General features: G+C 43.9%; 1 protein-coding gene across 5 annotated transcripts in view; it reads right to left on the bottom strand.

The window, feature by feature from the left end:
* Positions 1–25,556, bottom strand: part of PTPRQ (protein tyrosine phosphatase receptor type Q) — a 260,138-nt gene that overhangs the window by 74,617 nt on the left and 159,965 nt on the right. For all 5 annotated transcript variants that reach the window (XM_030214581.1, XM_030214584.1, XM_030214583.1 and 2 more), the window contains 3 exons: positions 23,218–23,359; positions 21,370–21,639; positions 8,576–8,902 (listed from right to left, as the gene is read on the bottom strand). In XM_030214581.1, the coding sequence (XP_030070441.1) occupies positions 8,576–8,902; positions 21,370–21,639; positions 23,218–23,359 (739 nt within the window). The remainder of the gene's footprint in view (positions 1–8,575; positions 8,903–21,369; positions 21,640–23,217; positions 23,360–25,556) is intronic.

Here is a 25,556-nt window from a genome sequence, read left to right as displayed (position 1 = left end):
CCCGGGCAATAAGAGTCATAGGCCCCTCACCACCCATCAAAAGTGATTAAACTAGATGGATCCCAGGGGAAAGTGGGTCCCTTACTTTTGTCCCAATTGTCAGTCTGCCCCCTTTGACATATGACTGTATGTTTGCCAAAATGGCTGCTACAGAAGTTTTGCCAAATGGATATACAGTAATTCTAATTAGTGTTGCTACATGGCTTTTGCCGTACTGGATCATTTTGATGTTAACCCATTCATGCAACAAGGTAAAACTGGGACTGGATCCATCGGTTGACTTGGGTCAGGTGAACACCTACTGGTGATGGGGCATTTTTATTTTAGCAAATCAAATACTACCTGCACTTGAATATAACTCACCTTGACCTACCAATGAGAAGGCACGATCTAAATCTAAATAAAATGATTGTTTATGCAACAAAATTTCCATCTAGACTACTGCAATGCACTTTACGCCGGCTGCAAAGAGCAAATACTCAAAAAACTCCAGACTGCCCAGAACACTGCAGCTAGACTCATATTCGGAAAACCAAAATATGAAAGCGCCAAACCCCTACGAGAGAAGCTACACTGGCTCCCACTCAAAGAACGCATCGCGTTCAAGGTATGCACCCTAGTTCACAAAATCATCCATGGCGATGCTCCAGTCTACATGTCAAACCTGATAGACTTACCACCCAGAAATGCCAAAAAATCATCTCGCACATTCCTTAATCTTCATTTCCCCAACTGCAAAGGCTTAAAATACAAACTAATGCACGCATCAACCTTTTCCTATATGAGCACACAATTCTGGAACGCGCTACCCGCAACCTAAAAACGATCTACGAACTAGCCAGCTTCCGCAAACTATTGAAGACCCATCTCTTCAACAAGACATATAACAAAGATCAAGACATGTGAAATTCCCCACATGCACCTAGAACTGTCTTATAATGTTTATCTTGTTATATCGCTACTATGCTTTATCATTATCATGTAACCCAAAATCCTTCTGTAATGCCAAATGTCTAAACTGTTCTATCTCCACTATTCATGATGTATTGTAAGCCACTTTGAGCCTGCAAAGAGGTGGGAAAATGTGGGATACAAATGCAACAAATAAATAAACAAATAAATAAATCCATAGAATACATTCCTGGTCCTTGACTTAAGCTTGGTTTGAGTATGTACCATAAAATCTGTTCTCAAGATACCCTGTGGATAAAAACCACAGGCCTGAAATTCAGTCAGTGACAATCAGCATTTTGCTGACCGCCGACGGCATTATCCCTGGAAATTCAATGTCAGGCCATTTCAGGGCTCCGGCATTGAATTTCTGGGTGTACGAGGTCAGCAAGAACATAGCCAGTTAAGTTCAATATTCAGCAATTAACCAGCTATGAACTGATTTTTTTTTTTTGTATGCAGTTATCTTGGCCGGTTAAGCACTGAATATCGACTCTTAGTAGGCCAAGTGCCGACTCCACCCCGGAACACAACCAAAATAGATGATTTTGCATTGGGTGCTAACTGGAAATTTACAGCAGTATTAACTAGTTAAGGGGCCCTTTTACAAAGGGGCACTGAAAAATGGCCTGCAGTATTTTGGGTGCATGTAGAATCATTTTTCAGCGCGCCTGTAAAAAAAAAATGCCTTTTTTTATTTTTGCCAAAAATAGACATGCAGCAAAATGAAAATTGCCTCACGTCCATTTTGAGTCTGAGACCTTACCGCCAGCCATTGGCCTAGTGGTAAGGTCTTATACGGTAACCGGGCAGTAATGGTCTTTGCAGGTAAAATGCCGATTACAGTAGCGGACATACATGAAAAATGAAATTACCGCAAGGGCCACATGGTAGCCGGGCAGTAACTGACACAAGTTGGGTGCACATAAGCGCCTACACGCCTTAGTAAAAGGGCCCCTAAATGCTGCTGAATATGCCTGGTCACAAGGAACTGCAATGGGAAGTGAACCAATTCAGGGGAATAGCTATGGGGGTCCACGGGGGCCTGGGCCCCCGCAAATTTCATCTGGGCCCCTGGTTTGGCTGGCGGGGGTCCCCAACCCCCGCCAGCCAAAGCTTTCTTCAGCGCCGGTCTCCGGCGCAGCCGCGTTCACTGTCCTGCTCTTATTTCTTCTTGCTTGTCCTGTGCACGCTGACGCTCCTTTACGTGAAACTGGGAAGGAGCGTCAGCATGCACAGGAGGATCAAGAAGAAAGAAGAGCAGGGCAGTGAATGCGGCTGCGCCAGAGACCGGCGCTGAAGGCTTCGGCTGGCGGGGGTTGGGGACCCCTGCTAGCAAAGGTATTTGTTTTTGCGGGGGGGGAGCGACGAGGCGGTGAGGGAAAGCGGCAAGGAGGCAAGGCGGTGGTGGTAGGGGGGTGAGGCGAGGCAAGGTGTGGCGGTGGGGGGGGGCAGTGGGGCGGCACTCAAAATGTGCCCCCAACCTCAGACTGGCCCCCTCCCACCATGAGGTCTGGCTACGCCCCTGAGCTAACTGCACTAACCAAACAAATAAAACCCCATTCCCCAATGACTATTAAAGTTAATGTCCATAGTAATATTTATTATTTCTAGTGCTACTGGACATACACAGTGCTACCTGTTTGTCCTAATTAGATTGTAAGCTCTGTCTAGCAGGGACTGTCTCTTCATGCTCGTGTACAGCGCTGCGTACGTCTAGTAGCGCTATAGAAATGATAAGTTGTAGTAGTCTTTGGGATTCCGGAATCTTGCTACTCTTTGGGATTCTGGAATCTTGCTACTCTTTGGGATTCCGGAATCTTGCTACTCTTTGTCCTTATCCCTTATTTGACCTGTTTGTCTGTCCTAATTAGATTGTAAGCTCTGTCTAGCAGGGACTGTCTCTTCATGCTCAAGTGTACAGTGCTGTGTACGTCTAGTAGCGCTATAGAAATGATAAGTTGTAGTAGTCTTTGGGATTCCGGAATCTTGCTACTCTTTGGGATTCTGGAATCTTGCTACTCTTTGGAATTCCGGAATCTTGCTACTCTTTGTCCTTATCCCTTATTTGACCTGTTTGTCTGTCCTAATTAGATTGTAAGCCCTGTTGAGCAGGGACTGTCTCTTCATGTTCAAGTGTACAGCGCTGCTTACGTCTAGTAGCACTTTAGAAATGATAAGTAGTAGTAGTAGTAGTACTAAGCAGACTGCTCCTCCACTCTGCCATTTCTTATATCCCCAAATTTCTCCATGGCTAGGTTGAATTTTAGCATATCAACACTATTATATAAAATAAACCTGTTGATCAATATAAACCTCATGAGTATCTAACACAAAAGCATCATCAGTCAAAGGGCAAAGAGCGCTTTCCTTAAACAGCCTCACTCTTCAAATATTTACAGACATATTCATTACCCAGTAAACATCTTCACGATACTTTCAGGTATTGATTTAAAACCAGTGGTAAAATGAGCCTTGTCAGCATGGGGGCCAGATATCAGCATAGCCCCTCTCTTATAAATCACAGCAATTGACTCTGTAGGAATGACCCGTCCGTAATCTCTCGTTCCCTTTAATCCAATCATTTCCTCCCATAAGCATTTTCATCCTGGTTTCCACAATAATGCATTTTCTGTAACTAACAACCATCATTTCCTGATTATCATGCTTCTCTCCTTGCCCAGGAATGTGGGTCTTATGGAGGGCAGGGTCATTCTCCCAATCCATCTGTGTCCCGACACTAAGGCAGCAGCTGAGTGAGTTAACTGTGAGGTAAGTCTGGATAACCCATCATTTAGCGTGGCATGAGCAAAAAAAAAAAGAAAAAAAAGTAAAGGTCTTCCAACCCATTAACAGGAATTTGCACTTGACGTTTTCTGTATCAAACCACTTTTAAGACCAATTGTAGAGTGGAAGGCTCTTTCATTCTCAATCTGCCTAGTTTTGATCACAGACATTCTGCTTGGTACATTTGCCAGGCCCCCTCCCTGCCCATCTTCAAATCCTTGCTCAAAGCCCACCTCTTCAATGTCGCCTTCAGCCCCTAACCACTATACCTCTATTCAGGAAATCTAGATTACCCCAACTTGACATTTCATCCTTTAGATTGTAAGCTCCTTCGAGCAGGGACTGTCCTTCTTTGTTAAACTGTACAGCGCTGCGTAACCCTAGTAGTGCTCTAGAAATGTTAAGTAGTAGTAGTAGTAAAGTGTTCTGCATATTTTATTTTATTTATTTAGATTGTTTTTGCGGGGGGAGCGACGAGGCGGATATATCATGTACAACACATTTTAAACACTTGGCAAACTACAAACCACACCCTCTCACGTGTATTGTCTCAATAGATTTAATTTGCATTAATTTGAGCTGATTTCTTTTAAATTATCATTGGCTCCATAAGCCAATAGAAGCCAATATCGTCCTTTAACATGATGGTATGGTATTTGTTGTGCGGAAAGAACTGAAAAGTTCAACACCAATATCTATTCCTTCAGGTGAGAAATAAAGAATGCGTTTTTTTTTAAAGGACAATTTAAAGATCACATTAGGCCAGGAATCTTGTGGAGGCAAACACTTTTTCCTGCTAGAGTTTCACCCTCACCTCAGGTTGACCAAATAAGTTGCGTTGGTCACAGGTTTGCCCATTGCATGCATGGAGTTGTAGTTCTGACTCTTTCGTTGAGTTCCCTTGGATAGCAAAACTACAGTCCCATGCATGCAATGTCTAACTCAGTCTTTAAAGTCAGAGTAACAGTGAATAAGGGTAGATAAAAACTGGAGTGGTCCAACCAGTCAACCTGAGGCGAGCTGGCAAGCCCATTATATGTATCACGTTCAGCTGACAAACTATGAAAAGACCTCATAACAGGAACTAGCAAACAACTAAGCATAAGTACATAAGTAATGCCACACTGGGAATAGACCAAGGGTCCATCGAGCCCAGCATCCTGTCAACGACAGCAGCCAATCGCACCTGGCAAGCTTCCCAAACGTACAAACATTCTATACATGTTATTCCTGGAATTGTGGATTTTTCCCAAGTCCATTAAGTAGTGGTTTATGGACTTGTCCTTTAGGAAACCGTCTAACCCCTTTTAAAACTCTGCCAAGCTAACCGCCTTCACCACGTTCTCCGGCAATGAATTCCAGAGTTTAATTATGCGTTGGGTGAAGAAACATTTCTCCGATTTGTTTTAAATTTACTACACTGTAGTTTCATCACATGCCCCCTAGTCCTAGTATTTTTGGAAAGCGTGAACAGACGCTTCACATCCACCTGTTCCACTCCACTCATTATTTTATATACCTCTATCATGTCTCTGAGTTTACTTTGAAAGAAATAATCATTTATGGTTTAAAGGGGAAGTAAAACCCCTTTAGGAGAGAGTAAGGCTGGTTGATTGATTTGGAAGTCTCTTATGCATACACATGGAAAAGCTCATAGAACACGTTACAATATTCCTACTAAGAAAGAAAGAAAGAAAGAACAAGGATGCTGTCTCCATCCTTCTGTATGAGATGGGCAGGTGCATCATAAAGCATCATGCTTTGCTTTCCAGGTGAGTATATTTTGTCTAATTTTACACTTGCTGGACACTACTTGCATAACATCAAACTTAAATTAGAAATTGTTATTTGGATTAAACAGAATATGGAATGAGGTGCTGTTAAGAACATAAGAGTAGCCATACTGGGTCAGACCAATGGTCCATCCAGCCCAGTATCCTGTTTTCCAAACAGTGGCCAAAAGCCAGGTCACAATTATAGTAATTACCTGGCAGATACCCAAATTGTGGCAACATTCTATGCAGAACCCCAAAGAATAGCAAGATTCTGGAATCCTAAAGAGCGACAAGATTCCATGCAGAATCTCAAAGAGTAGCAACAGTCCATGTAGAACCCCAAAGAATAGCAAGATTCTGGAATCCTAAACAGTGACAAGATTCCATGCAGAATCTCAAAGAGTAGCAACATTCCATGTACAGCCCCAAAGAATAGCAAGATTCTGGAATCCTAAAGAGTGACAAGATTCCATGCAGAATCTCAAAGAGTAGCAACATTCCATGTACAGCCCCAAAGAATAGCAAGATTCTGGAATCCTAAAGAGTAACAAGATTCCAGGCAGAATCCATACTACTAATACATTCCATTCCATACTACTAATCCCAGGACAAGCAGTTGCTTCCCATGTCTGTCTCAATAGCAGACTATGGACTTTTCCTCTAGGAATTTGTCCAAACCTTTTTTAAACCCAGATACGCTAACCGCTGTTACCACATCCTCCGGCAAAGAGTTCCAGAGCTTAACTATTCGTTGAGTAAAAAAATATTTCCTCCTATTTGTTTTAAAAGTTTTTCCATTTAACTTCCTCGAGTGTCCCCTAGTCTTTGTACTTTTGGAACGAGTAAAAAATCGATTTACTTCTACTCGTTCTACACCATTCAGGATTTTGTAGACCTTAATCATATCGCCCCTCATTCGTATTTCCATGAATTAGAAGTAAACAAGTATGGATGGGCTGCCAATCTATTAGCAAGGGCTTCTCACCGGCTGGGGTCCTCTCAATGACAGCCTCATTGAATTCATTGTTGCTGTCACTTGTGAATAAGGCAAACTCAGAAGATTAAAAACTTTAGCCCACCACTCAGGCTTGCAAAGTTAACCCTATTATGTGTATGTCTCCCAACACAAGAGTGCCAAAGGAATAATAGGGCCTTATTTGAGGATTTGGCCCCAGGTGGGGTACATAGCTTGAGCCCCCACACTGAATCAAAGATCTGAGTCAGCCAGCTACCTTTTTCTACACGTGATCTTTCTCTGTGAGTTCTGTTTACTAAAGTATGGTAAGTTTTTGCACTGATGACGCATTGACCTACAAATTCTGCAAATGAGGCTAGATTCTATATACGGCGCCTGAAAATTCCACGTGGAAAAAAAATACGCCTAGGCGTATTTTCTAAAGCACACCTATATTTTATAGAATAAGCTTAAATTTCCACACATTATATAGACTATGCCGAGCGTCTCTCCACGTGACCAAATTTAGTCGCAGCCATTTACGCTATGTTTTACTTGGCTTAAATCCTGATGCGGATGTATTCTATAACAAAGCACATAGATGTTAGAAACACCCACACCCCGTCCATGGCCACACCCCCTTTTCAACTTTACGACTTAGCATACACATAGTGTGTTGTGCGTATAAATCTTAATTAATGCCAATTAGTGTTGATAATTGCTTGTTAAAATCAAATTGACAATGCTGATTAGCTGGTTAACCAATTAAGTTACATGCAGTGTTATATAATACACTTCAATTTCCTCATGGAAATTAAGGCGTGATACATAGAATCCGTTAGTCACCCAATTGTGCACCCAGTTATAGAAAAGGGTCAGTTATGTGTGTAACATAACTAGTTAATTGGCACTAAATTAGTACTTAATTGGAAATAAATACCAATAACTGGCTTTAATAGGAAACTACTTCATACTAATTAGCAATGAGCCAATTAGTGCCAATAATTGGCTTTTTAACAAGTAATTCTTGGAACTAATTAAATTTACTTTGTACTTACCCAACTAAAGTTAGGCGCAGGTTCCGTGCCTAAACTTTATGTGTGGTCCGAAAAAGGAAGCACTGAAATGGGAGGGTCATGGGCATTTGGGATGGATCGGGGCGTGGTTTTGAGTAACGCATGTGTAAATGTAGGTATTGGCCTTTGCACCACGTTTTCGTTGATGCAAATGGCCAAGCCTAAATTTACATGTGACCTCTCCGCTTAAACATTAATTCTATAAACTGTGCTGAATTTTAGGCAAGGCTTATAGAATACCGCTTATGCAGGGGGCCTTTTGGCGCCGATTTCTTAGGCGCCATTTATAGAATCTAGCCCTATCTTCACAAAGGACAGTATGCATTAACTGCAAAGTGCAGTTCATGTCCATTCTCCACCCATAACCCTCCCAGTTCCTACTTCCTAAAGCGGCATGTGGTTAGTGTGGGATTTTTAATATGTTTGCTGTTTATAGCACACAGTAGCGACTACCATGGGCCTACACTAACAATTAGCACATTCAAAATCCTGCACTAACTTCTTACCAGACTTTAGTAAACAGGTCTCTCATGTCTTCATATACCACCTTTTGGAGACAATGTGATGGTAAGCATTTGAGGTATACAGCAGGGAGTAAGAAGGGAAGGCTCCTCCAAGAAACCGGGGAAGACGTATATTGTAAATCAAACCTTTATTCCAAGTTACACATTGAAAAACTTGACTCGACACAGCTGTGTTTCGGCACTAAAAAGCCTTGGATATTGATTTGTTGTACACAAATATTCCACAATTTGAAGCTATGCAGATCATTGAAGATTCAATTTAAAATCGCAATACATTTAAGAGAATACCCAACAGATTTATTCTCACATGTGCCAGTATTGCATTGACCAATAACTACTTGGAATAAAGGTTTGATTTACAATATATGTCTTCCCCGGTTTCTTGGAGGAGCCTTCCCTTCCTACTCCCCGCTGTGTGCGTTTCCTTGCGTAGGATCCTAGCGTACCTCCACCTTCTTGGTGGCATTTTCTTCTAAGCATTTGAGGTATAAAGACACCTTGACTTACTGCCATGCAAAGTTCGTACAGAAATCCAATTTGAAGAGGGACCATATCCTGCATTTGTGCTTGCAGAAATCCGAAATCTGTACCATCTGAATTTTTTCAGTCCATCTATTGTCTCCTCTATAAATTGATCATCATTATATGAATAAACCTCTCGGTTGTCTTCAATGCATCCTTCGGATTCCCAGACTCTGCAGTTGGTAGACTGTAGCTGTCTTGCAACTTTGTAGTTCTTTAAATAGCCAGGAACACTAGTGGGTCTTATCCACATCAAAGTTACACTTGTAGACTGAATAGATGAAAAAGTAATATTTCTAGGAGTACTGGGAACTACAAAACAAGAAAAGAAATATTGTTTGTTATTAAAAAGCATGACATTTGCCTAAACACTATTTTCCATATGGGCATATCCGATTACAATTTTACACAATCAAGACCAAAAAGTTGAAGAAACAGTTGAAGAAGGAGCATGTCTTTGGATCATTCTTACATTGCTCCAACAGAAGGTTTCACTGATTTTTTCCCCATTTCATTTGGTAAGTGCATATATCGGAGTATCGTTTGCAGAGGACGATGGAGCAAAACGCAAGCTCTTTGGTTTAAGTTTAACGGTTCTCCATTACATCTTTATTAAGCAACATTCTTTTCAACTCTTCTAGACTGAAAGCATGCCAGCTGCTTTTGAAGCATATTGCACAGAACAAAGCAAGCTAATATTATCTGATGGACAGTTTATGATGCAACATGATATTAATGCTCTCTTGTGGTAGAATCCAGAAAACAAGAACATAAGAGTAGCCATACTGGGTCAGATCAATGGTCCATCTAGCCCAGTATCCTGTTGTCCAAACAGTGGCCAAGCCATTTTAGAATATTAATGTAAGTCCTAACTTATGTGCCTAACTTTAGAAGCAAGCACTTACGCTAGCTCAAAGAAACCTCAGGTCACCTAGTGCTATTTCGGTTGACAGTGCCAACAGAGCAAGAATTAGAGACGAGAGCTCCTATTGGACCTATTTCTTGCATATTGGGTGGGAGTGGGGTGGAAGAGCTTATCTGCGCATGGTTGTTTTATTTATTTTTTTATTTATTTATTGCATTTGTATCCCACATTATCCCACCTCTTTGCAGGCTCAATGTGGCTTACAATATATAGTGGATAGTGGAAATGAGAGGAGAGTTGACATTAGTATTACATTACATTATATTACATTAGTATTATTGTTGGGGAGATATTTATTTAATTTAATTTTGCATTTATTACCCACTTAACCCCACACTTAAAATATCAGCATGATAGCGACTACCATTGGCGCTAAAAGTTACTATGCTCTAATTCTCAAGGAGCGTGCGACAATCCATCCTGGGAGAAATGGAAGAGCCTCCCTGGATTTTAGGAATCCAGAGGGGTCAGTATTTAGCCCAGGAGGAGTCTCCTGCCCAGTGAAGCCACGCTGATCAGACAGAAGCAGAGATTAAGCGGTACTTAACCAGAGAGTGCCACTGAACATTTGCTTTGACCAGCATGGCACCCTCTGATTAGTGTCGGAGTGGAATACTACATAGGCAGTTATATGGTTAGGGGAGCAAAAAAAAACCTTCTAAGTTAACTACGTAGCTATCACGGTTGAATATTGACTGTATCAGGATAATGAAGGGTCATCCTTAATAAATCTGATAATTGATCCTACTAACCAAAAGGACTGTGATAATATGGTCACACAACTTCAAGCCTGTTAAAATCCTAGCAGCTGTATTCTGTATCTACTGCAGGCAAATGGTTTCTTCTTGTTTAATCCCAAGTAAAGCACACTTCAATAATCAAGGCAGCTAACAGCATAAGTATGTACACCAGTTGCCAAGATATTCTGTGAAAAGTAAAGCTGAAGACTCCAAATATGTTGTAATTGAGCAAAAGAAGATTTAATGAAACCATTAATCTGAGATCGCATTGACAACTCCATGTCCAATCGCTGCTGCTCCATCTGCAGGACAGAGTCATAATCCCCCGTGCAAGGCTTTCACATGTCTTACTGGCCTCGGGAAAGATGCAGAACAGACGGTGTGACTGTAGTATTTATGACTGGATAGAGCTGTAATCACTGCATGTTTGTTCTGGTTATGCTTAATCTCGGCTACTTGGCTAAAAGCTCTATTGCTTAGATCACCTCTCCTCTTATTTGCCTGCCCATATAAAATTCCTGCTTCACTTCTAGAAACATCCTATATAATAAAACTCACCCTCAACTTTCTGAGGACAGTGACGTCACTGTCACTTCCTTCCAGAACGGTTCGTAAGACCGTGGTGGTGAAGCCACCGAAATCGCCCAGGCTAGGGGCCCCGCCCTCACGTCAAACGTCATGATGTTGAGGGCGGAGCAATGGCGTCCGGTGCGTCCAAGAGGTGTGGAGCAATGGCGTCAGAACGACGAAGGGGTCCGTAGGTAGGTAGGGAGGGAGGGAGAAGGGGCGACGAAGGGGTCGGTAGGTAGGGAGGGAGAAGGGGGGGTTGGGGAGGAAAACCTTGCTAGCGCCCGTTTCATTTGCTCCTCGTTTCTTTCTTTACAACATCCGTAAAATCCGCCCCTTTCTTTCCGAGCACTCTACCAAAACCCTCGTCCACACCCTTGTCACCTCTCGTTTAGACTACTGCAATCTGCTTCTTGCTGGCCTCCCACTTAGTCACCTCTCCCCTCTCCAGTCGGTTCAAAACTCTGCTGCCCGTCTCATCTTCCGCCAGGGTCACTTTACTCATACTACCCCTCTCCTCAAGACCCTTCACTGGCTCCCTATCCATTTTCGCATCCTGTTCAAACTTCTTCTACTAACCTATAAATATATTCACTCTGGTGCTCCCCAGTATCTCTCCACACTCGTCCTTCCCTACACCCCTTCCCGTGCACTCCGCTCCATGGATAAATCCTTCTTATCTGTTCCCTTCTCCACTACTGCCAACTCCAGACTTCGCGCCTTCTGTCTCGCTGCACCCTGCGCCTGGAATAAACTTCCTGAGCCCCTACGTCTTGCCCCATCCTTGGCCACCTTTAAATCTAGACTGAAAGCCCACCTCTTTAACATTGCTTTTGACTCGTAACCACTTGTAACCACTCGCCTCCACCTACCCTCCTCTCTTCCTTCCCGTTCACATTAATTGATTTGATTTGCTTACTTTATTTATTTTTTGTCTATTAGATTGTAAGCTCTTTGAGCAGGGACTGTCTTTCTTCTATGTTTGTGCAGCGCTGCGTATGCCTTGTAGCGCTATAGAAATGCTAAATAGTAGTAGTAGTAGTAGAAACGGACCTGTTTTACTAGTAGAAAAATAAAGGTAAGTAAAGACCTAATGGCCTATCCAGACTGCCCATCCATGTCATCTACTATCTCTTCCTCTCCCTTAGAAATCCTATATACTCATCCCGAGCTTTCTTGAAATCAGAGAGTCTTCATCTCCACCACCATTACCGGGAGGCCATTCCACAAATTCACCGCCTTTTCCATGAAGATGTTTTTCCTTAGAATACTTCTGAGTCTTGTCTCCTTTCATCTTCATCCTATGTCCCTTCATCCCACAGTTTCCTTTCAATTAAAATAGACTCACCTCCTGAGCATTTATGCCATGGAGGAATTTCAATGTCTCTATTATATCTCTCCTCCCCCGCCTTTCTTCCAAAGTACACATATTGAGATCACTAAGGCTGTCCCCATACAATTTACGATGAAGACTGCCCTCTGGACCACTCTATCCTGTTTATATATTTTTGAAGGTGCGGTCTCCAGAATTGTAGAGTACTTTAAACAGGGCTTTTTTTGAGGGGGTACTTGGGGGTACTGAGTACCGGCACCTTTTCCATTGTGTGCTGAAATTGGCCCATGGTCTCCAAGTTTTAATGAAAGAGCTCAGGTTCTACACACCAATTCTGCCTTGTCATAGATTCTGTGACTGGTTGCAGGGGGCCTGGCTATTGTGGGGTGAGTCCCTCAGTGATCACCTCATCCCTGAAGGGTGGCCTGACATTTGAGTACCGGCACCTTTTTTGCTAGAAGAAACACACTGTCTTTAAATGAGGTCTCACTGGGGTCTTTTACAGTAGCATCATCACCTCCTTTTTCCTACTGGCTATTCATCTCCCTATGCACCTAAGCATCCTTCTGACGTTTGCCATTGCCTTTTTTACCTATTTGGTCACCATCAGATCATCACATATGATCACACCCAAGTCCCGCTCCTTCTTCCTGCACAAAAGTTCTTAACCCCCAAAACTCTACCAGACAGTAAACCATAAATAGAGCAATAGACAGAGAACAGGCAAAATGGAAATAAATCTCAAGACTGGAATTTTACCAAAATAATCGTACCAATAAATAGTTGCATGCTACACATTCAAACACAATATCAGGTATTCAGAAGTTTTAAATAATCAACAGTGACCCTCAATGAGTCTTGTACTCTGATGAATGGTAGGTTGGACTAGCCAATTGTAAGACAAATGCACTATACAGATGCAAACGGGATTACAATTACTTTAGCACGGAGAATCAGATATCCATTCTTTCAGAATGACCACCGACTCAACATCTTTCCTTCCGCAGATGGTAGGAATTTGAACACATCATTCCATTCTCCCTGTGCTAATCATAACTTCTTTTCATTTTCTGAACATGACTGAGCTATGGTGAAGTGGTCAACTTTCGCAATCAAAAAACATTTGCCATAACTCACAAATATTTAGTATTCATTATCAAGAACTGTCTCTCAGTCCATACCATGAACACTGATCAATCCATACTGAGTAACTAGCAAATCTTTGAGTGGAAACAGCAATAACAAGAGTATTGATAAAGTATTAGTACTTATAATACATTTCTATTATATATGTGCTTATAGATAATTATGGGCCCACTCTTGTACTGTTGAACCATAGATCAGAATGAAATCATCTTAACCCTCCATTGCTCCAGGCAGGGGCGTAGCCAGACCTCAGTGGGAGGAGGGTCCAGAGCCCAAGGTGGGGGGGGGGGTACAGTTTAGCCCACCTCCCCCAGCCGCCGACCCCCCCCCCCACACCACTTTGGACCTCCCGCCGCTGACCCTCGCCCATCGCCGCCGCCAGGTACCTTTGCTGATGGGGGTCCCCAACCCCTGCCAGCCAAAGTCTTCAGCGCCGGTTGACTCCGGCGCCTTCGCTGCTGATCTGTTTCTGACTCCTGATGTCCTCCGTGCACGTCCTGTATGTAGCCCCGTGCAGGAAGTGCACGGAGGGCGTCAGGAGTCAGAAACAGATCATCAGCGAAGGCATCGGAGTCGACCAGCACTAAAGAAGACCAGCTGGTGGGGGTTGAGGACCCCCACCAGCAAAGGTACCTGGCGGTGACGACGGAAGTAGGGTCAGCGGCAGTGGGGGGTCCGAAGTAGAGGGGGCCAGGGCTTAATCTGTGGGGGCCCATGCCCCCATGGGCCCACCTAGCTACGCCCCTGGCTCCAGGTACAAAATTTACACCACGTTTACTAAGGTGTGCTATAGGCGCATTAGCGGTTTTAATGCGCGTTCAGGGGCATAGCCGGACTTCGACGGGAGGGGGGTCCAGAGCCCGAGGTGAGGGGGCACATTTTAGCCCCCCCCCCCGGTGGCGCCGACCCCCTCCCCCCATTTTGACCAGCCGCCACCACCTTTGACCCCCCCCCCAGTGCCAACCCTTTCGACCCCCTCTTCCCGCTGCCACCAATGCTCCCCCGCCGCCACCGTCGGGTACCTTTGCTGGCTGGGGTCCCCAACCCCGGCCAGCCGAAGTCCTCTTCTCTGGTGTGGCCGCGTTGTTGATCTGCAAGGTCAGGCTTCTGTTTCTGTGAGTTTGACGTCCTGCACGTATGTTTCATTTTGCTGCAATGGCATATACGCAGGGTGCACAGGCCTGCTTCTCAAAAAGCTACAAACTGCCCAAAACACAGCAGCTCGACTTATCTATGGAGCGTCAAAGTTCACCTGTTCCAGACCACTTCATGAGAAGCTACACTGGCTTCCTGTACAGGAGCATATAACTTTTAAAATTTGTACCCTAGTCCATAAGATCCTCTATGGAGCAGCCCCAGCATATATGGATGACCTTGTCAACCTACCACCAAGAAATTCACTTAGAACTGCCTGTTCTTACTTAAACCTACGTGTTCTGGACTCAAGTATAAAACCACATACGCTTCCACCTTTTCCTATATCAGCACTCGTTTGTGGAATACATTACCTAAATCAGTAAAAATGGTTCAAGATCATCTGACTTTCAGGAAGTCTCTCAAGACCTACTTACTTGGGCAAGCTTACCCTAAAGATCCTGTCTTGCCTCACTGACTCCTGGACTCCGACCCCTCTAGTGATCTTGTGGACTTACCTACTTTTTTCCTATCCCTTTACGTTTCCGCCCCACGTATCCCTCTCCATTTATTGTACTCGCCTGTTTGTTACTTAAATGTTGTAAGCCACATTGAGCCTGCCAGCGGTGGGAAATTGTGGGTTATAAGTGTTGTAAAATAAATAAATAAATTTTGCTACCAGTGCTCAACTGGTCAGGAGCAACTGGTCATTGCTCCTATCCAAAGACATCTCCCAGACCACCAATGGTGAAAAGGTAGCCCTTTGAGGGAGTCGAGGGCTATCTGGGAATTGGTGTGGGAGGGGGAGTGGGGGGCTTAGACCTTTTGAGGGGTGGAGGGTGGGGGTAGGCAGTTGGCTTCAGCCGGAAGGGGCCTGTATGGACTTTGCAGGGTCTGTAAGCCCAGGAACCCTGTTCTGCTGGCCCTGGAGCATCCGGCTGCGACTTTGCAGCCCGATGCTCACGGGCCCCTGGAATTACGCCGCTTGCAAGGTGGCCCGCAAGCAGGGCTACTCTTTTAAAACAAGATTCTTCAACCTGCGGGACTGACATACTGCAAGTTGCTGAATCCTTTGTGAAGTCAAGGCACAGTAAAAGATTGCTTTTCACCAGTGTGTTTTTTCTAGCGAAAAAGGTGCCGGTACTCAAATGCCTTGACACCCTTCAGGGGTGGGGTGATCACTGAGGAACAGCGGCGTAGTGAGGCCAGCTGACACCTGGGGTGGGTCGCCGCTGCGCCCCCCCCCCCAGGGTGCAGCACAGCGCACCCCCCCCCCCCCCCAGAGTGCATCATTACCGTTGGCGCACCGCCCCGCCGAATGCACGTTGTCTCTGGAAGCTGCGTCGGCTCCGTTGGTTCCCTGCTCTCTCTGCCCCGGAACAGGAAGTAACCTGTTCCGGGGCAGAGAGAGCAGGGAACCAGCGGCGCCGACACCCCCCCAGTGCGTGCACCCGGGGCAGACCGCCCCACCGCCCCCCCCCCTTCCTACGCCACTGCTGAGGAACCTACCCCACAATAGCCAGGCCCCCTGCAACCAATCACAGATTCTATGATAAGGAAGAATTGGTGTGTAGAGCCTCAGCTCTTTCATTAAAACTTGGGGACAACGGGTCAATTTCAGCGGACAATGGAAAAGGTGCCTGTACTCAGTACCCCCAAGTACCCCCTCAAAAAAAGCCCTGCTTTTCACCCACACCTCGATCACTCCCCCCCCCCCCCCCTTAAATAGCTACTGCTGTACAATATATGACTAAAGACCAGCTCTTTACCCAGCAGCAGCGGCTACTTGATATCAGGCCCAGCATGGCAACTAGTTGATTTCAAAATATGTTTTTTCCAGCGTGACAGAAACATTAGATAAGGCAGCCAGCACTGATCTCCACTAAAATTTCAACCGCATGTTTAGCTGAACTCAGCACCAGCTAAGATTATGTTAAAAAAAAAAAACTAGAAATAATCTTAGTGAGGAATGTTAAGACCAGACACTAGGCAGTGAGACAGTGAAGCAAATCTGATTTTACTTTATGTCAAAAGTAAATGCATTTTCAATGACTCAGTGCTGGCAGAGTAACTATGACTAATGTTAGGCCACCATTAATAAGAAGGTTGACAAGAGCTATAAAACTGTTTCCATTCCAAACCGTGAATCTCCAGCTTGTGGTAGAAAGAAACTCAGCACAAAACTATTCCGTGAATAATGTGCTGAGGCATTTTCCTGAATTTAAATAAAAATACGTTATTAAGAATCAGGGGTGTAGCCAGACCTCGAGGTGGGAGGGGGCCAGAGCCCAAGGTGTGGGGAGGGGGGCACATTTTGGTCCACCGCCCTCCCTCCGCCACCTCGCCGCCCTGCCGCTCCCCACCCGCTGCCGCTGCTGTACATCTTAGCTGGAGGGGGTCTCCAATCCCCGCCAGCTGAAGCACCGCCGCTGCAAATACCTTGGCTGGCTCATGCCTGACGTGAGGAGAGCAGGGGAGGCAATGCGTTTCACCGGAGACCAGCCAAACCAGGGACATAGAGCAAATTTGGAGGGGGTCCAGGCCCCCGTGACCCCACGTAGCTACACCACTGTTAAGAATGTGTCTCTTTTACAACTACCCTGTTTCCCCGAAAGTAAGTCATCCCCCGAAAATAAGACCTAGTAGAGGTTTTCCTGAATTGGTAGATATAAGGCCTCCCCCGAAAGTAAGACCTAGCAAATTTTTGTTTGAAAGCAGGGCCGCTGAGAGCCGGACAAGTCCGCCCCCCCCCCCCCCCCCCAGGTCGCCGGGCCCCCCCCCCCCCCCCCTCCATCCACCCTCCATCACTCCCGGAACTAACCTTAAACGCCTCCTTTCACCTTCGCAGCAAGCAGCAGCAGGGCAGACCTCTCCTTCCTTCCGTGCCCCGCCCTCGCGGATGTTACGTCAGGCGAGGGCGGGACATGGAAGGAAGGAGTGGCCTGCCCTGCTGCTGCTTGCTGCGAAGGTGAAAGGAGGCGTTTAAGGTTAGTTCTGGGAGTAACTGAGTGCGGGCGGGCCAACCCCGATCCAACCCCGATGTTTCCCCGAAAAATAAGACAGCCCATGAAAATAAGACCTAGCGCATTTTTTGGGGCAAAAATTAATATAAGACAGTGTCTTGTTTTCGGGGAAACACGGTATCAGGCTTTATTCAATTCATATTTTATTCCACTATCACAGATGAGAAAATGTCATTTCTAAATAATGCTCATGGTGGGCTTTGAGTCCTCTTCCAAATTTCTGCTCTGCATGTTTAACACCTGCTCTATTCAACTGTCTATAATGAAGAAACAAAGGATAGGTCACGGATGCAAAAACTGGACCACAGGAACACGGTTGAAGTGTCACTATGCAGATTTTATTTGATGACCCAACACCAGTCGTGTTTCAGCCCTTGCTGTATCAGGGGTCACAATGTGAGGGTCACAGTAATAATGTGTGGGTCACTTGTACCAAATGAATGGCTAGAAATCCCAAATTCGTAGACGCCAACGCTATCTGGAGATTGCAAATGCAAAAAGCAATCTGTGCCATATCCAGTTCTCTATGACAGTAGTTCCCATGGACTTCTGGGGATCCATGAGGCCATTACAGGCGTTCAAAGGACACATAGAAGAGAGAAAAAAAAATCTTTTCATGCTGCTCTAATCTAAGTGAGCCGAATACAGAGGCTGCTACAGATAGCAGTAGCAGAAGTCAAAAGGCCAAATATTCATCCAAGGATGAACAAGAAGCAGAGAAAAAGGCGACAGGTGAAAGTTGCATCTAAATAACGCAGTTGCAATTCACCAACTTTCGTCAAGGCCTCTCGTCTTTTTACTATGCTTCTTGTAGATGGCAGCAGCAACATTAGTAGCTGGGGAATCAGAATTTTTAGTTTCCCCACAAAGCCTGCTTTGACAGCAGGCCTGCGTGCTCATTTTCAAAGGAAAACTCCTCCAGGAGACTTCCCTTTGAAAATCTGCCCTGTAAGTTCCGTGGGATCTTTGCTGTGCAATCTATTTGGGTGGCTCAGATCCTCAGGAAAAAGTATTTGCTTTGAAGCGGTAGGCAACCCTGTAGCACATACAGAGGCTGGGCCATTTTCAGAAATAAATACATGTTTATCTAAGTAAAATATTTTCAAAATTGTCCTCCCCGGTGTTACAAGCATTTTAAAAGAACATATTCATTGAAACAGAATGACTTACCTAACTCCTTTTGGATTGATACAAGCTTTTCTGCTCGTTGCACCGATCAATTCCGTACATTCTGGGGTCCTTTTAAAAAGTAGCGGTAAGCCCAATCGCAGGCTACCGCTCACTAAAAGGGAAGTACCACCGGACACCTGCAGCAGCCCGGCAGTAGCGCCCAACCCTAGCACATGCCATTTCTGGGGGAGTAAAGAGAGGTCATCCTTCATTCCCTCCAGTGGTCATCTGGAGGGGCATAATCAAATGGGGGTGCCCATCTAAAAGGGTGCCCATCTCTAATGACGGTCCCGTAAAGCGGCGTACCCGACTGTATTATCGAAACAAGATGGCCGGCCATCTTTCATTTCAATAATACGGTCGGGGACGGCCAAATCTCAACATTTGGCCCGCCCTTAGAGATCGCCGCCCTTAGAGATGGCCGACATTGGTTTTCGCCGATAATGGAAACTAATGGCGGCCATCTCAAAACTGGCCAAATCCAAGTCATTTGGTCGTGGCAGGAGTCAGCATTTGTAGTGCACTGGTCCCCCTCACATGCCAGGACACCAACCGAGCACAAATTGCTCCCAGGTACATAGCTCCCTTACTTTGTGTGCTGAGCCCCCCAAAACCCACTACCCACAACTGTACACCACTACCATAGCCCTTACGGGTGAAGGGGGGCATCTAGATGTGGGTACAGCGGGTTTGTGGTGGGCCTGGGTCCGCCTGCCTGAAGTGCACTGCAGTACCCACTAAAAACTGCTCCAGGGACCTGCATAGTGCTGTGGTGGAGCTGGGTATGACAAATGAGGCTGGCATAGAGGCTGGCAAAAAATGTTTTTTTGGGTGGGAGGGGGTTGGTGACTACTGGGGGAGTAAGGGGATGTGATCCCTGATTCCCTCCGGTGGTCATCTGGTCAGTTCGGGCACCTTTTCAAGGCTTGGTCGTGAACAAGAAAGGACCAAGTAAAGTCGGACAAATGCTCGTCAGAGCCGGCCATCTCTTAACCACGCCTCCGTTCCGCCTTCAGTACACTGCCGACATGTCCCCTTGAACTTTGGCCGGCCCTGTGACGGAAAGCAGTTGAAGCCGGCCAAAATTGGCTTTCGATTATACCAATTTGGCCGGCCTTAGGAGAAGGCCGGCCATCTCCCGATTTGTGTCAGAAGATGGCCGCCCTTCTCCTTCGAAAATAAGCTGGCTGGTCATATAGGGCATCTTTTTGTGCCTTATTCGTTATAAAAACAGGTCTAGTTCAAATCATCTTAGTTTTAGTCCTGGACAGTTTTGTTTTGTTCCATTATGGCTGAAAACATCCAAGTGTTAGGAACGCCCAGATCCTGCCCTTAACACGCCCCTGACACCTCCCTTGTGATTTTAATGCACTCATGATGGAATTCATAGAAAAAACATCTAAAAATTGGTTTTGAAAATACCAATTTGGACATTTTTGTGAGAAAAACATCCAAATGCAGATTTATGCCACTTTTTGGACGTTTTTCTCCTTTGAAAATGAGCTCCAAAGTATTCTAGTACCGATATGTCCCAATTATCTGGAATGCACTGCATGCATCTTATCTAGCACTGTGTTTGAATAAGTCAACGTAAAAAGCCATACCTATATGATGTTTGCAAATTTTGGGGCATGCAGTGCCTGATAAAAGGCACAATGGTTGCTTGGCATAGATTTCACCTACAATTCTGGTCGCCGCATCTCAAGAAAGATATAGTAGAATTGGAAAAGGTGCAGCGAAGGGCGACTAAAATAATAGCGGGGATGGGACGACTCCCCTATGAAGAAAGACTAAGGAGGCTAGGGCTATACAGCTTGGAGAAGAGATGGCTGAGGGGAGACATGATAGAGGTATATAAAATAATGAGTGGAGTGGAACAGGTGGATGTGAAGCTTCTGTTCACGCTTTCCAAAAATACTAGGACTAGGGGGCATGCGATGAAACTACAGTGTAGTAAATTTAAAACAAATCGGAGAAAATATTTCTTCACCCAACGTGTAATTAAACTCTGGAATTTATTGCCGGAAAATGTGGTGAAGGCGGTTAGCTTAGCAGACTTTAAAAAGGGGTTAGACTCACCCTATGCTTGGAAAAACCTTCCCGAGTCCTTACGCCAAGCCCCCTCCCTGCCCATCTTCAAGTCTTTGCTTAAAGCCCACCTCTTCAATGCTGCGTTCGGCACCTAACTCTTACCTCTCAGGAATTCCAGACTGCCCCAATTTGTCTGCCCCTATCGGTCTGACTGTTCACGTGTTCTTTAGATTGTAAGCTCTTTGAGCAGGGATTGTCCTTCTATGTTAAATTGTACAACGCTGCGTAACCCTAGTAGCGCTTTAGAAATGTTAAGTAGTAGTAGTAATAGTTAGACGGTTTCCTAAAGGACAAGTCCATAAGCCACTACTGAATGGACTTGGGAAAAATCCACAATTCCAGGAATAACATGTATAGAATGTTTGTACGTTTGGGAAGCTCACCAGGAGCCCTTGGCCTGGATTGGCCGCTGTCGTGGACAGGATGCTGGGCTCGATGGACCCTTGGTCTTTTCCCAGTGTGGCATTACTTATGTACTTATGTAATGCCTAGAGGTGGATATTTCTGCCATAAAGAATAACTTGAGTCAACACTGAAGAGACCGACCTCCGCACTCACCACTTTTGGCAGTTCTGTTTTACATTTAACAAAGGAACTAGCCCTACTTAGAATTTCAAGGACTTCAGAAAAGTAATTGGACAAAACGTTACCTTCTTCTTGGTACGTAGTGACAGCACACGCCTGCTCCTTTCCCTTGCCAGCAGATGTTACAGCTCTTATTACAAGCTGGTATGATGTGTTTGCAAGGAGCTCTCTAACGGTGTAAACATTTTCATTAGACGCCACCACTGTCTCCACTTTTTCAAGCGTTATGAGGTAATGTGTAATCAATCCATTTAGCTTAGCTGGTGGATCCCACTGGAGCAAAATTGATTGCCAGCTGGTTGCTACGCAGCGAACATTCTGGACAATATCTGGAGCTTAAAAGACACATATGGACCGAGAGTTTAGTATTCCTCAAAAAAGCAAATATCATCTTATAATGTTGCAAGAAATGTAAATGCTGGGCTTGATTCTGCCAAATTCTTGGGCCCTGTAAGATGCATCGCTATCTAGAAAACTTACCTTGGTGGTTTAATCAAAGGAATGGTCATTTCCCTGAATTTAATCATGCTCCTCCAGAAGATATGCTTAAAATATATCTCCTGGAAAGTTTGGAAGACTATTCCACCCAGCGCCTATGGGCAAACCATGTGCTAATAGCCAAGAAGAATTGTTGAAATAATAATTATTGACCGCCTGATCCCTAGTAACGCCAGACTACCGCTAGGGGTCGCTGGTGCCATTATGAAACTCAACACCAAGAGGGACAAGAGGGACTGGGAATACTCCTGACTTATCACCCTTAAACTACCAATGACTACTGAAGGTAGGCATGAGGGCCTTTAGAGGTGGGGTCAAAAGGGTGGAGGTAGGGTTTAAGCACTTGACCACTCTCTATTTGGGGGTAGGTCCGGGTGGATTGGGATTCCTTTCTGTGGAATGGGGAGACCCTTATACCATGCCTGATGGTCCCATGGACCATAATAATGCAGATTACAAGACTGATCGCAAGTTGTGCTATTCCTTTATCATAGGAGTCATGACTGCAGTACTGTGCTATCACTGATTAGTGATTCTCACAGTAAATTAAGCTGTTATAAAATGCCGTATTTTACCACAGCTTCGTAACTTCTCCCTTAAATGTGTTTAAATATTGGGTTCATGTTTTCTTTAAGAAAAAAGAATGAGTTTATCTAGGGCTTAAATCCAGGTTTCCCCAATGTGCTTTTATAATAATCAGTCATTATGATCTCTTGTAAATGACCAAATTGGGGTTGAGGTAGTGGACTCTCACAATTATTTCATTTATCTAGAGATTTTTAATATACTGATTCACTGAAAAAAAATAATTTAAAATAATTTACATAAAAACATTAAAATACAATAGAAAATTTTAAAAAATATATAAAAGAACAACAAATAAAAAGCATGTCACCCTAAAACCTCTAATCACTTCAACACAACAACCTAATTATATCCAAAGGTACTCAGTCTGTTCCCCCATTACAAGATCTCTTAAATTGGATTCCTTAGGAACTGAGATTAATATAAATATATGTGTTGTTTATAAGTACATAAGTATTGCCACACTGGGAAAGACCAAAAGTCCATCAAGCCCAGCATCCTCTTTCAAACAGTGGCCAATCCAGGTCACAAATACCTGGCAAGGTCCCAAAAACCTTGTCTGATAAACATGATTATAAATTATATTTATTAATATAAAATGTTATAAATTCCCATCTTTTCCTCTGTTTTGTTTTAATTTTAAATTGTTCTTTTACATTTCAAATGTTAGATGTAGATTGATATTTCTTCATTTTAGAATTTTTTCCTTTTGTTTTTTTTTCTTCTTGTCATTTCATGCTCTTGCCTCCAACATACACTCTAGTAAAAAAAAAAAAAATTGTAATAACCCATAACAGGTAGCTGATTAAAAAAAAAAAAGTCTGGTTAACCTGATTCCTTGGTGGTAAAGCTGACTGTGTTACTGGAATGATTTCCATTTCCAATCTTAGTAAAAGCTGACACACTGACGAAGTAAGTCTCGAATGGCTTTAATCCAACAAGGAAGCCTTCCGTCTGTAAACCTGATATATTCTGTTTAAGAGAAAGTAGTGGTTAAACTTTTTCATAACAGTCGAAACCTATGTGCAAGAAGATGGTTAGTCTGGTGTACACAAGTCTTATGTTTCTTTTTCCAAAATATCTTCTCCCACTCAAGACAATTATCTATTTAAAAGTTGAACCTTTTATTGCTTCTACTTGACAGCTATGCTATAGAAACTCTAATACTGTAATTTGGAACATCTATATTACAGAACAGTAGGAAATTATCTTCTCTATAAGATCTTCCTGTGACTCATTTAATATACATCCTAATGTGAACCATGCATGAGATGCTCTGTTGTCTGCCAAAAACATGATTTTGCCTTTTCAGAAAATGCTTTGTGAAACATATCTGGATAGAAGGCTGGTGGTGGCAGTCATAATTTTATTTATTTATTTGTTGCATTTGTATCCCACATTTTCCCACCTATTTGCAGGCTCAATGTGGCTTACATAGTACCGTGATGGCGATCGCCAATTCCGGTAAGAGAAATACAGAGTGGTCTTGCATTAAAGTTCGTAAGTGACAGAGTAAATTAAGTATTCAAGGAGAAAGTGTTAAGTTTTGTCCAGTTCTGGTATGAGTTTCGATTGTGTTGCAGGGTTCAGGTGTTTAGGTTGGATCATTCTGGTATGCCTTTTTGAACAGGTTGGTTTTTAATGATTTCTGGAAGTTTGTTAGGTTGTGCATTGTTTTCATGACGTTTGGAAGTGCATTCCATAGTTGCGTGCTTATATAAGAGAAGCTGGATGCATATGTTGATTTAAATTTTAGTCCTTTGCAGCTAGGGTAGTGGAGATTTAGGTATGTGCGTGCTGACCTTTTTGTGTTCCTGGTTGGTAAGTCCATAAGGTCTGCCATGTAGACTGGGGCCTCGCCGTGAATAATTTTATGAACCAGGGTGCAGGTTTTGAACGCAATTCGCTCTTTGATTGGGAGCCAATGTAGTTTTTCTCGTAAAGGCTTGGCACTTTCGTATTTCGTTTTTCCAAATATGAGTCTGGCTGCGGTGTTTCGGGCAGTTTGGAGTTTTTAAATGATTTGTTCTTTGCATCCGGCATAGATTGCATTGCAGTAGTCTAGGTGACTTAGAACCATTGATTGTACCAGGCTGCTTTGCTGATCAGAAAATAACTATTTGGTTTGTTGTCTTTAGAGATATGTACCTATAGAGATCTCTCTTTTTTTGCAAGTGCACAAAGTAATGAACATTGGAAAATTCTAGTCCTGTACAAGATGCTTCTGTTAGTCAGCACTCTCCCCTTGATTCTATAAAAGTCATCTAAAATTGCACAAACAAATTTAGGTGCGGTCTCAATTTGCGTGCGCAATTTAATAGGATAACGAGCCAATTAATGCCGATAATTGGCTCTTTAACAAGCAATTACTGGCATTAATTAGATTTCATTGGATATTATGCACGTAAAGTTAAGAACAGGAGCCGCACCTAAAATTTACATGTGGTCCGAAAAAGATGGTCATTGGCATTTTGGGGCATAATTGGGTGTAGTTTTGAGTTTCTCAAATAAAGGGTGCCCCGCGTGTAAATTTAAGTACGGGCATTTACACCATGTTTTTGTTGATGTTCAAATGGTAGCACCTAAATTTACATGCAACCATAACGCTTAAGTGATATTCTATAAACCGTGCCGAACTTTAGGCACAGATTATGGAATAATGCTTAAGCGGGGGTTTGACACCAATTTTTTAAGTGTCATATATAGCATCCACCCCTGTATGTTTTGTGATGTGGGTCCATCACTGTGGATGGAGAACATCCATAGTGCTCTGTTTGCAATGAAGCGAATTTTAATTTCTCTTTTTATGGATCAATTTTTGCTTGAATCCTATTTTCTTTAAACTAGTGCTATAAACCACTTAGATATTACATCTGATCAGCAATGTATCGAATAAATTAAATTTAAACTAATCCAACATATTTCAACCCAGTCTACAGGGACCACATCACCAGTCTGGTTTTCAGGGTACTCACAACAGAGTGGATGGCTTGCCTGGGGAAGTGTTGTAAAGAGACCAGTCTTCGAAGCATTTAGGACCTAATTTTCAAGTCAGGCACCTAGATTGGACTAAACATAAGCTCCTCATTTCACTAGGCCAGTGGCGTAGCAAGGGCGGGGCGGTGGGGGTGGTCCGCCCCGGATGCACGCTGCTGGAGGGTGCCATTCA

Source organism: Microcaecilia unicolor, chromosome 9, assembly GCF_901765095.1.
Source record: "Microcaecilia unicolor chromosome 9, aMicUni1.1, whole genome shotgun sequence".
NCBI lineage: Eukaryota > Metazoa > Chordata > Amphibia > Gymnophiona > Siphonopidae > Microcaecilia > Microcaecilia unicolor.
Note: the sequence above shows the minus strand (reverse complement) of the source record. Positions and strands in the feature narration are given on the sequence as shown.